Here is a 15,633-nt window from a genome sequence, read left to right as displayed (position 1 = left end):
GCTCAAATAATATACAGGGTTGGGAGGACACTACAGATTACAGAATACAAGCTGTAAAATGTAATTTGTAATGTATGCTGTTAGATTACTCAAGGTCAGTAATGTAATCTAAATACTTTGGATTACTTCTTCAGCACTGGTAGATTTGTTCAGTTGTTTTGACTATAAAATCTCTGTCAGTACAGTCAGACAAAATACACATTAAAAATACATTCTCTGAACAACCCAAATATCTGATGCAGTGTTGTTTCTAAAGATTAATCAAACTGATCTTGTTTGAAGGATTTTTAGATATTTGTTACAGGAAAACAATACAAAAATTATCATGAAGAAAAAATTAATTATGATCTAATGTAAATTTTCTTGATTATAATTATGATGATGCCTGGTAACATGTGCATGTAAAATGGCTAGAAATAACATTTTAGCTTAACGTAAAGCTAACAATTTACACAAGGATTATTTCTATTTCTTCTGCTCCAAACTTACTTCATACGTAATTCTCTGTCTGTAATTCTCTGTCTGCTCGTATGAATGTAACATCAGAGAAAGTGTTTCACCGCTGTTCAATTGCACTTTGGATCATTTATATTATAAAGGTTTAAATATTAAATGAATCAAATGACAATAAAATACAAAGTAATCTCATCTGTAATCAGAATACTTTTTGAATGTAACTGTATTCTAATGACCAATGATTATTAGTGGAATACAGTTACTTATATTGTGTATTTTAAATATGGAATCCAGTTACATGTATTCAGTTATTCCCACCCTGATAATAGGTTTTAACAGAAGAATTAATGGAAGTGCTTTTATACAAATTATAATCTTCACATTTCTGTCTTTAAACCTCCAAAAATTGCCCCATTGACTTCCATTGTAAGAGTGTCACTGGAACACACATTTGTGCTTTATTAAAGGAGGAACCAGTCAACATTAATGTGTGTGTTAATCAACATTATGATACAAATACTGTCGATGAGATTAACTTTCTTTCACTTTTCAATTTTTTTAAATGTATTTAACTTGAACTTTTCCCAACAAAAATTGTCATTACTGTAATGCATCGACATTTTACATTTGAAGAGTTTTTGCTTTTTTGCAATTTCCCATTATTCTCAAAGCTGATTCTCATTAGACTCTCGTTACTGTAATATTATATCACAGCAAGAACAAAAAAAGGCCATTATACAATGATTTTGTAATTAAAAGCAGCATAAACTGCAGAACAACAAATAATACTGTGATGTACAGTATAAATACCTCACTTTCATTAATATATGATTATGTTTTGTGTTGCAGTAAAGAGAATTTGGGTGGAAAATCTATGACAAATAAATCTCTATACCTTTATGCAAAATGTAACTTCTTACATATTTCTCTTGATTTTGGGCTGAGATGTGACTTGGACATGGTCTTGATAGGGTCTATGAGATTTACCCATTTACCATTTTTCTCCTATCAAAAGATGCTACACAGTTATGTCATCCCACCCTGTGGAAGTAATGCCACTCATCACCACCAGAGAGAGCCATTACAATACATCAAAACATGAACTTCATCAAAATGATGCAAGTTGAGAGAAGAAAATGTTAGTGAGTGAAAGATGGAACAGCAGCCTATTCTATTCACAACCATTTCAATTGTTATAAATCATTATTTTATAAATGTCAATGGCTGTTTACCATGATATGTGTGGTGATATAATGGCAGTAAGTGGTGTGTTAAACCTCAACAAATGTTCTGTTGTCTCTCCTGATGACGAGTGAAAGTCTGGAGCACTGATCTGTGAACAGATCAATACATGTCTCAGTTAAGGTGAAAGGTCAGAGCTGGAATACAGCTGAAGTTATTGAAACATTTACATGGACCAGAAGCTGTTGAGCACATTTGTTTAACAGAGTAAGTGACTGTCACACTAAACAGGACGTTCCTCAGCTTGTCCCTCTCATTTGTCTACAGATGTGCAGTTGGGAATCATAATTGTACAGGCACGAAAAACAGCAGTTGAGAGAGGAATTCTGTAATACTGACTCACTAACACCGTTTTCAGACAATGTAAAAATGCTACAGTAAAATCTTTTATTTGGTTAACTGTTAGGTAACAGTATGATGAAAATAATATTAATTACCAAATGAATTACATTTACATTAACAGGGAAATTTACAGCAACTTACTGTATATAAGTGGACCATTAAATAACCGGTGATGTTCCCTTCAGATGCATTTAGAAATACTTTTTGAGCTACAAATAGATAATATTCCTGATAGCACATGTACATCACCCAGATGACTATTTAATGTGTGTTTACACCTGAAAGACTATTTTTATGTTGTTTGCTCATCTGCAATAGGTCTGTAAGACCCTTCCCCTCGATGTCAGCAGATGTTTTAAGATGTTGATTAATATCTGATGCTTTCCAGAAGAAACTCTCATTGTTCAAATGTTAGTTCATTCATAGAGTATTAACTGATGTTAACATATACAACTTTTGAATTAAATGCTGTTAACCTATTTTTCATTGTTAGTTCATGTTAACTAAAGTTCTTAACTAATATTAACAAATAACCTTATTTTAAAGTGTTACACTCATTTTTATTACTACGTTTATTACATTACACTATGTTGCCATCTATGTTGTTTTATCTTAAAGCAAACCACTAAATTGTTTTGTGATGTATTTAACTATAATTCTGCTGTAAATAAGGACAGTTCTGTCGGTGTATCGGATGGTATCGATCGCGCGGTTACCTCTTCAAATGAACGGGAATGCTGTTCACGAGAGCAGTTATCAACTTCTTGGAAAACGACGTTAAATCTTTTGTAAACTATATAATTTTAATAAATGTACATTTAAAGCACCCACCAGCCTTTCTGTCGGATGTATCGTCCGATAGTCATCGTAACCGAAAACGTTTAATCGGCATAATGAACTGCTCAGGAACTCTTTCCAGGTGAAAACAAGTCCTTATATTTGTAATATAGAATTAAAACACTGTAATGTACTTTTTAAGACACCCCCCAACCTTTTGTTTTCTTGCCCTTGGGGGGTAATTAGGGTATATATCTTAATTAGCACCTTAAAATGTAAATATGTGAGGGGCTGCCCCACCCCTTCCAGATCCGCCCTTCATGATATTCTCGAAACACCTCTGGAGTTCATCTGTTACTGCAGACTGGACCTGTAATGGGGACACACTGACCCCAGACCCGTTTTATGGAAAATTATCGCTCATGTGTGAGTTTTTAAAATGTCTCTTTTATGCGGTGTTGGGGTTCTGGCTGTACTGGTGTCGGTCCAGTGCCTGACCCGAGATCAGCTGTTTGATTATGGGGTCCAGTTTGGCGATGAGATTCTGGAGTCTGGAACTGATTCCGTGCAAGAACTCGTCCTGGACCAGACTCTGTTCTTCTTCAAAGGAAAGTTCAACAAAGTTTATGTGAGTTCTTGCTTTTGTTGTTTTCCGATTTTATTTTCTTAAACTTGTATATGAGAATATCTTTAGATTTTCTTTGTGCAGCACTTTAGTTTGAAAAGTTCAATTAATTTATTATTGATGTTGGTTAGTTCTAGAATTGTTTTATTCGTTTTGTTATCCCATCCTTGTTCAATGGGTGCTCGCCGGATAAATGAGTAAATAATACATTTAAATGAAAGCAACATTTTTGCTATTTTTGTCTACAATCACATGATTATTACCGGAGTTTGGGAGATTTCATTATTTTAGTTGGCCTAATGAACGAATGAAAAATCATAATCTTAATAACTTATAATAAGAAAATAATAATAATATGCAAATGTGTTGAAAATGGACTGCTTATGAAACAAGCTCAGTTTCATGTATAGTTTGGTGTTTGCTGGTCTTAAATACTGTCATTGATTACATCTCTAAACTTGTTCTGATCTAATAAACCAGACATTGCTCAGTGCATATCAGGATCTCATATCGATGTTTGCACATCAATGACCTCAACACATCCTACTCTTTGTCTTTTTCTTAAGGCTGTCTTCAGTAAAACCCTCGTGTGGAGAGAAAACAGAGGAGAGAGACATATATATTTTCTTTAGGTGTCTGTCTTGATGTAATTTCCCTATTGATACAGTATTGCCATTTGTTACGAGGATGCTAAAGTTGTTTAAGTGAGCTCGAGAGATTTAAATGTTTAAATGGATAAAATCAGTCATGTGTTGATTCCTTTTTCTCTAAATAATCATATTTTATTTTTGTAAAGTTGCTTATTAGCTCATTATCCAATGTAATCCAAGCAAACCAGCTAATGAAGAGTTCCTCACCAAAAAAAAAAAAAATATTGTTTTTTTATCCCCTTTTCTCCCAATTTGGAATGCCCAATTCCCACTTCTTAGTAGGTCCTCGTGGTGGCGCAATTACTCTGGGAGGCAGGAGGACGAGTCTCAGTTGCGTCCGCTTCTGAGACCGTCAATCCGCGCATCTTATCACGTGACTCATTGTGCATGACACCGCGGAGACTCACAGCATGTGGAGACTCATGCTACTCTCCACGATCCACACACAACTCACCACACGCCCCATTGAGAGAACCACTAATCACCACCACGAGGAGGTTACCCCATGTGACTCTACCCTCCCTAGCAACCGGCCAATTTGGTTGCTAAGGAGACCTGACTGGAGTCACTCAGCACACGCTGATTCAAACTCACGACTCCAGGTGTGATAGTCAGCGTCAATACTCGCTGAGATACTTTGTGAGACTGCACAGTTCTTAATCATGAACCCCTGCAGTTTCAGCAGTTGTGTTCCACACTATTCATTAGCATGTTGGTGAATTTTAACGATGTCATTGTTTGCTGAGCATCTAACGAGACTTCACCTATACCTCCAATGTAGGAGCCAATCTGAAGCAATTATCATTCGAAAGCAATTATCTGAACTATGTTTGTCAAGATATTTCTCACTTAAGTTTGTTGTTCTAACAGCTTAGAAGACAAGAATGGCTCAGCAGTTTGATGTAATGTCTATCTAAAAGGGGGGCAGACCAGCAGTAATAACTTGATAAATGAACTGAAAACTAAATCTGTAGGTGCTTTCTACAAATTTCCTGGTTTCTGTTATAACATCTTGCTTCACTAAACGTTCCTTAAATTCTGCCCATGAATAACGTTTTTGTAGCGTTCCTTTTGTTTAAAGTTGTGAAATGGCCTATTGACTGGAAAAGCCTCCAATTCACAATGAATTAGTGCAAAGCAGCTTATTTCCAGCCCACGTGGAATTGGAGCCCGTGTAACTCTGCAGAAAGCTCTACTTATCAGTAGAAATCAAACACCCATTATTTATAAAGTTCTATGTATTCCCCTTGCATCTTATTTTGGCTAACTTGATTTTCTTTTCATCTACCAATAAAGCCCAAAGTACATGGTGGTTTTCCGTGTGCTGGAACGTCTTGCGCACAGTACGCGTAACGCAAACTTCGTCATCAACACAGTAAGACGTCCACGTGCCACGTCCAGCCTAAAGGTCCTTCCTTTTTGTGCGCTCCAGATCAGATTGTGGCTGGTCAACTACGTTGCCTTTCAAAGTACGCTTCATACGATTGCATTCTATGCATGCACACTACGACTGTTTTGTGATGCTCTGCTGTCTACGGGAGGCGCATGCACCAATGATGCACACAGATGAAGACTGTCCACATGTCGAGTAAATCTGGGCCGTATGCAGACATTTCACAAGGACTGTGATGATGACGAAATTTGTGTCACGCATACTGAGCAATCAGCAATGCGGAAAACCAAAGTATACTATATTTTTTAGATGCACAGACAGTCCTTGTCTGTGCACGATGTGGACACATTCATCTCCCGAGTATCACAAAGCAGTCGTAGTGCGCATGAGTTGACCAAATCCATATGCACTCATGGTCAAAAGAGTATCCTTTGAAAGACTGAGCGCTCAACCGGAAAAACAAAGTATATCCTAGCTTTAAAACTGTAATATTCTTAAGCTTCATTTGATCAAGTTTTAATCCATTCTAAAGAGTTCTGCATGCAAAAAAGCCACAGATTGGCAGGACCTGATTATTGATCTGCCAAAGCAGTGTGTCTTTATATGCTATATGTCTGGCCACATCTCTCCTCACATTTATTGACACAATCTCCCCTTGGAATGACATATTCCTTATGGACTCTTCCACTGATAGCAGATATATTCCCCCATATGTCTGGAGTGGGATGTTCCACAAAACACAGTTGTGAAGATTGTCAAGAACGTTGACTTCATTCGGTTTCAGATAACAGCATCCCTTGAGTAACAGAAGTTTCCTCTGTGCTCGGTCTGTCTATGCATCGTTTAAGTTTTACCCGAGGCTTCGGACCGTCATCAATGCAGATCTGCATGACTTTGATTACTTCCTCTCTACAGACCAGCCATTTATATAAGCACTAACTGCTTTCCTGCTGTGTCCCATTCAATTCTAGGAGCATTTACATTCCTGATTGAACTTATCAAACAAAGGTTGCCATGTTACCCGCTTTTAACACAATAAAAAAGGAGGAGAACCTCTAATTGCCATCGGAACTTATTTTAATTGCAGGATTAGGTTTTCGGTCTGAAACATAGCGTAGGACTGTAGTTTTTAACTGGGTTTGGACATCAAGTGGCGACTCCAGTTCCAAAATAAAAGTCCCACAGAACTATTCCATTGAAAAAAAGGGATAGTTCACCCAAAAATGTAAGTTCTGTCATTGTTTACTCATTCTAAACCTCTATGACGTTCTTAATTCCACGCAGCAGAAGAGTTAGGCGGAGTGTTAGCCTCAGTCACTGTCAATGGATGGAAAAAGAATGAACTAGAACTGAATGGTGACTGAGGCTTCATTTGTGTTCCATGAAAGGAGTTGCACAGGATTGGAACAACATAGGAGAGAGTCAATTATTTTAGGTGAACTATCAATTTGAAACCAAACATCATTTGTTGATATTTTATATTATTATTTAATTTAAAGGAATAGTTCACCCAAACATCTATCATTCTCATAATGAATCACACTCATGCCATCCCAAACTTGATATGACTTTCTTCTGCAGAACACAAATCTGTTTTGATGAATGTATGATCTGTGTTTGTCCATACAATGTGAAAACTCTCAAGCTCCAAAAACAACATAAGGGCAACATAAAGGTAATCCACACGACTCGAAAATGAAAATGCAACATCTCTTTGATCACCCGAGTTGTTTTTGGGTGAACTATCCCTTTAATATTTGATTAGTTGCACTATACGTGCATTTCGCTCTCTTACCCTGTCAGAACAGACCTGTCACTCAATGCTGTAGGGAATTCTGTGAATGATTGTGCCTAGTGGTTTACCACAGTATAGGGTTTTATTTACTTTCCTCCTCCCACAATTCACTGCTCCCCCTCGATGAGAATTCCTCACTAGGACTTTGACAGATGCATCAGGCCTCTCTTTGTTTCCTCTTTGATTCTTCTCTCCTGTTGCATGTTTCCCGTACCCCTGCAGTCCAGGTTGGGGTTGTGTTGCTTTAGTGAGTGTGTTTAGAGGTCCTCCAGGTGTCTTTGATATCTCCTGCCATCCCCTGAGGCTAAATGTGTGACCAGCCCTCTTGACCCCGTGAGAATCAGCTGCAGGGACTGCCGGGGGTTGAACTACTCAGGATTCAAATCTACAGTGTGTTTGTTGATTCTGTGCCCAAATCTCCATTCTGTCATCTTTAAAGGGATATTAAGTACAGAAATGAACATTTTGTCAACATTTATACACCTATGTCATTCCCAACCCATATGACTTGCTATTTCCATGGAACACAAAAGGATGATGTAGCATATGGGAGTCAATTCGTTTTAAGGAATCGTTCATTTAGATGATTCATGTAAATTAACTAGTTCAAATAAATGATTCCCTGATTCACTTGAGCCCCTGCACTGAAGTCACTTTGCTTCTTATTGTAAGCTAAATATTTAGGCCACGTCCTCTCTGATCTGTTAAATATGAACACTTTGTTTTCAGTTTCCTAATATTCATTGTTTCCAGAGTATCGTTTTCGAAACCTTCCATTTTCAATGGAGGAAAACACTATTCTAGTGTGGATGAGAGGCATAAACGTAACAAAATGTATGTGTTTTTAGTGTCTAAGGTCATAGTTTTCCAAAGGATGCAGTAATGGAAAGCGTCTTTGCATTTTAGCTGGATGTAAATGCCATTCTAGTGTGGATAACAGGTAAAAAAAACATATTTTTTGGTGTTCTACGGAAGAAAGTCACACAGGTTATTTCAAGATGATGGCGATATGAAATAAAGATAGAATTAAAATTTTTGGTAAACTATCCTTTTAAAACATTAAGGTTGAAGCAATCATATTGAGCTTATCGTAAAACATAGCAAAATGCATTTTTAAGTTTCCCAGTGTCATAATTTTCCAGAGTTCGTATGTACTAATAGAGAGCGTTTTGAAAACCGTCTGATTTCGGTGGTGGAATACACAATTCTAGTGTGGATGAGGGGCACAAAATCATGCGTTTCAGTTTCCTAATGTCATCGTTGCCCAAAGTATGCTGCAATGGAGAGCATTTTTAAAAAATCTCTGTTTTTGGTGGTGGAAAATCTTGTTCTAGTGTGGATGAGAGGTGTAAATGCTGCAAAATTTATGGTTTTCAGTTTCCTACCATTACGTTTTCCCAAAAGATGCAGTAATAGAAAGAGTTTTTGCAACGCTCCATTTTCAGTGGAGGAATACACCATTCTAGTGTGGATGAGAGGTGTAAACACAGCATAATTGATGGAGTTTCCCATTTTCTAGCGTCATTGTTTTCCAAAGCGTTTTTCACGTAGTAGAGCGTTGTCGAAAAGCTGTTTTCAGTGGTTGAAAATGTGGTTCTAGTGTAGATAACAGGTGTATACATAGCAAAATTAATGCATTTTTAGTTTCCCAGCATCATCGTTTTCCAAAGTATGTTCTAAAAGAGACCATTTTTTAGAAACGCTCTTCGGTGGTGGAAAATGTCGTTCTAGTGTGAGGAGGGTTTTTCAGTTTTCTAGCATCGTTTTCCAAAGTATGCACTAATAGAGAGTGTTTTCAGTGGAGGAAAACACGTTCTAATGTGAATGGGAAGCTTAAAAACAGCAAAATGGTTTTCAATTGCTATGTATTTGAAAAGTAGTGTCCTACTTTTATTTATTGGATTGAGTATAAATGTATATGTTGTCACCCTAATTGAGATAATACATTGTTTTTTTGCCACACAACAGTACTGACAGTACAGTACTTTATTTAAGATGATTTTTATGAATCTATATAACCTTACAGAACTTCTGATTGTAGTTAAACATTATCATCTGACAGTTGTGTAGTTAAAATGTTTTTCGTCCTTCATCCTTTGCCATAAAATAGCTTCATTATAGTTAACTATATTTTGTTTGTAGCTTGTAATGTAGCTTACCACGTTTTTAAAAGAGTAGCTTGACTGTAGTTTAACTGCACTCAACACTCTCTTCTGAAGCCATACGATAGCTTGTGTGAGGAGCAGAAGTAATAGGATGCTAGCCTTCGTAAACACCACTAAATATTGGCTTGGGGTGGGAAACTGTCGTGCAGTTTGAGACGTTCTTGTGTGGATTGGTTTGGCCTCTATATAGGAGATGTCTTCCATCAACGCAAGCATCACAAAACTACAAATGACCCAAGATAAGTGCGTGGCCTCTCTGCAGAGGTGGGCTAATCCTCTGAGAGAAACCTTTGTTTCAGCGTGTTTCTGTCAAGCTGTTCAGGTTCTGTTGCTGAATTTTGAGTCGAGACCTGTTGTCGGCTGGTTATTCTGTGTCTGTCCTGTGATGTTTCAACCCAGTGGATAAAGGCTCTCTTATAGGCTGTTATAAGATATATGCTTTTGGTTTTTATATGAATGAAGGTTTTATCTACGTATCTTCCAATTCCAGCACATTTACCACTGTGGAAAACAACTTTTAGAAAGCAAAATCTTCCTTCCATTGCTGATGCAATGACGTTTTGAATCCTTTGTCTCTGCTAAAACTAATTTCATAGATAACATTTTATGTGTCCTAAATGCACACAATTCAATAATATTTTCACACTTTATGTGCAATTTGGCAAAATTATAGTTCGATTTAAAATAACGGCCAATAAAAAGTGATGTTTATCTTGATTTGTCTTTGTCTCATATTTCATATTTTCTCAAGCGTGCTCTTCACTCACACTTTAGTCCACTTTATTAACAAGTACACTAACATTTGATAAACTTTATTAGAAGTGAAATTGTTTGGTGTTTTGGAAATGACGGCACAACTGTGGGACAGTCGCAATTTATGAAAAACTGATAAGATCATCAATATGACTGGCTTTTTTTATTTCTGAAAAGATAAATACCATCCATCCATCCATCCATCCATCCATCCATCGTCAACCGCTTATCCTGTGTATAGGGTCGTGGGAAGATAAATACAGTCAAATGTAATTTAATTCTAATTTAACTAAAAACACGGATATATAATTACATAAATAATAAATAACAAGTAATCTAGAATATGTGGGTGTGTTCTGGGTGGTTGCTTGGGTGTTTTGGATGATGTCCTGGTCATTGCTTACTGTCTTGAAACTGCCCACCCACAAGTCTCTTATTATATTCAAGCATCGAGATTTGTGTCTCAATTCATCGTCCACCAGGTGAAAATCATGAGTTTGACTGCTTAGAAATGTAACAGCACACCTCTCCTCAAAAAAGACACACGGTTTGAATGTCACGTTTCGCAGGATCACGGTAACGGCTCATGAATCATGTTTTCTCTAATTCAGAGGGCCGTTAGAAGAGTCTCGTCTGTTAAAGGGGTCCGTGGCTGGTTGTAAAAGGGGGTCAGGTCATGTTTAGATTTACCGGCCAATTAACTAGAGCAAACTCCAGCAGAGCTTTGAAACAGAACATCTCGTTAAAGCTTTTAACTCAGAGCGTCTGTTTACTTTAAAGCCTATTTTGAACTTGCAATATGTTTAACTAGCTTTCTCTCGTAACCTCCATGTCGTCTCTATGATATTCTGGCCTCTTAGACGCTGGCTCGGCCTTCAATGTAAGTCTAAGAGATTCTTTTATCATCATCCACCAGGCAAAACATTTTTAGGCAAAGTACGATCACTTACGGTAGAAAGTATCACGTCTCCTCAAGAAGACACATGATTTTAGGTATTATTCATGGCTGCGTTTCCCAAAATCATCGTAAGCCCATGAGATCGCAGAGACCACTACCGCCAATCAACTTAAGCTTGCAATATTGTTGGGAAACACAGCCCATGTCTGTTGAACAAATGGTGGAGGATGAGTTACACACTGAACGTTTAATATTTAGTACTAGAGGTTTGTTTAAATCACTCTCCCTAAGAATGAGCAATAGTTATTGTGATCTCCACAAACTCTACAAATGAATGTACCTCACCTAGTGATGCACCAAACTATTAGCCGACACCAATAATAAAAACATTTACCTGCTATATCGGACATCGGCCAATTACATTTACATTACATTTATGCATTTGGCCGACGTTTTTATCCAAAGTGACTTACAGTGCACTTATTACAGGAACAATCCCCCCGGAGCAACCTGGAGTTAAGTGTCTTACTCAAGGACACAATGGTGGTGGCCGTGGGGATTGAACCAGCAACCTTCTGATTACCAGTTATGTGCATTAGCCCACCACACCACTCCACTCCACTCCACAGAAATGATTGAAAAACAGCTGATGATCAGGGCCAATTATTTCAATCAAACAAAAATTAGTACCCCCAAATTATCGGTATCAGCAGATGTTGTGCTAAATAATCGGATGGCTGTATCGGCATGCAAATTTTGTATCGGTGCATGCCTAGTCACACCCACTCTTTTCCTAACATGGCATATTCTATACCCTCTGCAGGTCAGCACCAATGGCTTTATATCATTGGCCGAACCCACAGAAGAAACAGAGTATCTGGGGAAAACGCCAGCCAGTTTTGGTATGATGTCGGCGTTCCTGGGAGATCTGGACACTAGCGATGGGATTGGGAAAGTCTATTTCCGGCAGGACAGAAGCCTAGAAGTGCTCCAGAGAACGACTGATCACATTAGCCAGGCGTTTCCTTCTGACGATGAGATCGAACCCACACACGCCCTCATCGTCACCTGGGAGAATGTTGCGGCTCAAGGGGAACCAGGAAGAGGAGATGAAATGTATGATATGGTACGTAAGTCTGAATGGTTTGAAATTCAGTTGATCATTTTAATTTATTTCGTCTAATGCTTGTTTTTGTATGATGCACATTGTTGCAAAGCAGCTTGAGAAAAAACTAAATGTAGTCCTCCTGAATCCATGGAAAATTCGGTTCTGACTCTGTTGTGGTGTGACACACCCTCTTTTCACCATCCAATCAATTCTTGATAGATTAAATCAAGTCTCATCCTACATTTTTTTTCTTATTAACCCTTATGTTGTATTCTGGTGATTTTGACCCAGACCCCTTTCATTTTCTTACGAATATGTTTTTTTTTTTTTACTTAATCCAATTGGAATAAAATTCCTTGACTTTGTTCACATATGGTATCTGAAACACCCACCCCTGGCAGCGGTAACTGCTCCAGGTGGTTGATTGGGAGCCCCTCCTCCCCTCGCGGTCAGCAGCCATTCCTCCTCTTCCAGGCGGCCGGGCTCCTCCTTCCTCCGGCGGATGGCTGCAGCTGCTCTGTTGGGGTGGATGGTAGTGTCGAGGACCTCCTCCGGATTTCAGCACTAGTGTAAAGGGGTTAAGATGGGCAAGGAGGAGGCGAGAACCGGCTTAGCAATATAAATAATAATTTAATTAAATAAAAATACACACACAAACACATACGGGCAGCTGCCCGTAATTCTCTCTCTCTGTCCCACTGCAGTCTCCAGTCGGCCTTTATCCCTCGCTGAGGCTTGATTAGCCTGATTAGGGGCCGGATGTGTAGCATCATGACCCGGCCCCGCCCTCCGCCCTGTCACAGAGGTCAAATATTTTTTTAAGATTTAACAGACCTTTATATATGCATGAAATTATTCTACTACCAATATGTAATTTAATGATATGCTTTTCTAAACAGTTCTATTATATATTTACTTGCCTCTGTCACATTTTTCACCTTCATATTAACATAATGTCGCATCTGCAGGTATCTATAAAGGTCTTGTTTTTCTAGTGAGTGTTTCTCTTTAAGCGTTTTAAAACTGGGCAGTGTGCCTTCTTTCATTATATTGCATAGAACTGTTATTCCTTTAGCTGTCCAATCCTTAAATCTAGAATCCTTCATTTGGTGCACAATCTGAGTCATGTGCCCACCATTTAAGAAGTACAATATCTCCCTCTAGTTTATATTCTTATATAATAGTTTTCCATAGTTCAAGAGTCCATTTCACCCAATAGTATTTATATGACTTTGTAGGTTGTTATCCACCAAGATTGCCTGTATGGGGATGGAGGGTATTTTCTCTTCAATGTTTTCCCATTGACCCTCATATGATGGGTTGCACCAGCATATCATATCTCTCATATGTGCCGCAAAATAATAATCTCTAAGAGAAGGTAGGCCCCAACCCCCCTTTTCTTTGGCTGATTGTAAGGTTTTGAGACGAACCCTAGGTCTTTCACCCTACCATATATACCTTGATAGCATCTTGTCCCATTCATTGAATTGATTTTGGATTGAATTGATCTCTATTGGTAGGGTCTGAAATAGATATAAAATTCTGCGCAATATATTCATTTTAATAGATGCAATCCTTAAACTGAGACTAGAGAAAGGATTGTTATATCTTCCTTAATTTTTTATGTATAGGCAAATAGTGGCATTCTGATAGTTTAGCAAGATCTTTTGGCATATTGATGCCCGGGTATTTAAAGGACTGTGTTTAACATGCTAAGGGGGAACTGCTTTCAATTTCTCTTGGTGGGCTATAGTCATATGAAAGTAATTGAGTTTTACCCATATTAATCTTGTATCCTGACAATTGACCGTATTGTTCAAATGACTGCATCAGTTTAGGCAAAGAATATGTTGGTTTTCTTAGATCAAAATGTTGTCTGCATAACAGGCCAGGTGGTGGTGTAGTGGGCTAAAGCACATAACTGTTAATCAGAAGGTCACTGGTTTGATTCCCACAGTCACCACCATTGTGTCCTTGAGCAAGGCACTTAACTCCAGGTTGCTCCGGGGGGATTGTCCCTGTAATAAGTGCACTGTATGTTGCTTTGGATAAAAGCGTCTGCCAAATGCATAAATGTAAAATGTAAATGTAATATATTGAGCTAGTGGCTTCAGATATAATACGAAGAGTAGCGGTGACCATGTACAACCCTGTCTCGAGCCCATTCCTAGAGTAACACTATTCGATAAAGATCCATTGATTTTAATCCTGGTAGTGGGATTGTCATACAGTGTCTGTAGGGTTTTAATAATTGTGTCATGTAAAACAAATCTGTGTAAAAACAAAAATCCAGTTAACTGAATCAAATGCCTTTTCAGCATACACACTTATCACTATTGCTTTGATTGAATTTTTTTTTAATGTGATCCATGATGTGTAGTGTCCTACATATATAAACTTGTGTTTGTCATTGTTGTATAAAACATGTCCAAACATGGGTAGGAACTCTTCTAATCGTTTGGCCATGACTGGGGTAAATAATTTATAATCTACACTGAGAACAGATATTGGTCTAAATGATGCACATTCCATTTTGCCCTTGCCTTCTTTCGCTATGGCTGAGCTTATCACTTCCTTCCTGTTGGGTGGTTGTGACAGGGTGGAGGACGGGTCCAGGTCATGATTTTACACACCCAGTCCCTTATCAGGCTAATCAAGCCTCCGAGAGGGATAAAGGCCGACTGCGGATGGTGGTGCGACAGAGAGAGAGCGTTTACGGGCAGCTGTCCCATGTGTGTTTGTGTCTTTTTATTTAATCAAATGTTGTTTATATTGTCAAGCCGGTTCTTGCCTCCTCCTTTCCGGGTTTTTGGCACCAGTGTAAAGGGGGGTTGAAGGGAAAGGAGGAGGCGAGAACCGGCTTGATGATATAAACAACACTGAATTAAACAGTGGTGTTTGTGCTTTTTGTAAAACCCAATTCATTGTGGGGAGTATAAAAGGAGTTAGTTTTAATTCCTTATACCACTGTGCCGTATAACCATCTTATCCTGGTGACTTGCTGAACTTAAGCCTGCTAATTGTAGTTTTTAGTTCACCTTCAGTTATATTAGCAGTCATCCTTCCATTTTGTTCTTCATTGAAGTGGGTAGCTCTAGGGAGTTCAAGTAGGTGTCAGTTTGGGTTATACTTCCCAGTATAGAGTTTTACAAAACACTTCGAAAGCTTCCTGAATTTCACTTTTGTTCTTGGGTCCCTAATTCTATGAACTGCTGTTTTCTGCTGTTTTCTTTTTCAGTTTCCATACCAGTATTTTCATAGACTTAGATCCCCTTTCATAATGTCTCTGTTTCAGAAACATTAGAGTTTTCTTGGTTTCATGTGTAGCTAAACTAGTAATTTCATTCCTACTTTTTACATTTCTTTTAGTTTATCCTGCGACAAACTCAATTTGTGTCTTTTTTCTAGTTTCTTCAACTTATGTAATTC

At 38.1% G+C, this 15,633-nt stretch overlaps 2 protein-coding genes across 2 annotated transcripts in view; both read left to right on the top strand.

Moving 5' to 3' along the window:
* Positions 1-15,633, top strand: part of LOC127632538 (guanine nucleotide-binding protein G(I)/G(S)/G(T) subunit beta-1-like) — a 285,363-nt gene that overhangs the window by 233,475 nt on the left and 36,255 nt on the right. The gene's annotated exons all lie outside the window — the stretch shown is intronic.
* The window catches only part of LOC127632522 (nidogen-1-like), a 35,600-nt gene continuing 23,152 nt past the window's right edge, over positions 3,186-15,633 (top strand). The window contains exons 1-2 of the mRNA XM_052111143.1: positions 3,186-3,445; positions 11,920-12,222. Coding sequence (XP_051967103.1) covers positions 3,257-3,445; positions 11,920-12,222 — 492 coding nt within the window. The 5' untranslated portion in view covers positions 3,186-3,256. The remainder of the gene's footprint in view (positions 3,446-11,919; positions 12,223-15,633) is intronic.

Source organism: Xyrauchen texanus, chromosome 39 (assembly GCF_025860055.1).
Source record: "Xyrauchen texanus isolate HMW12.3.18 chromosome 39, RBS_HiC_50CHRs, whole genome shotgun sequence".
Classification (NCBI taxonomy): domain Eukaryota; kingdom Metazoa; phylum Chordata; class Actinopteri; order Cypriniformes; family Catostomidae; genus Xyrauchen; species Xyrauchen texanus.
Note: the sequence above shows the minus strand (reverse complement) of the source record. Positions and strands in the feature narration are given on the sequence as shown.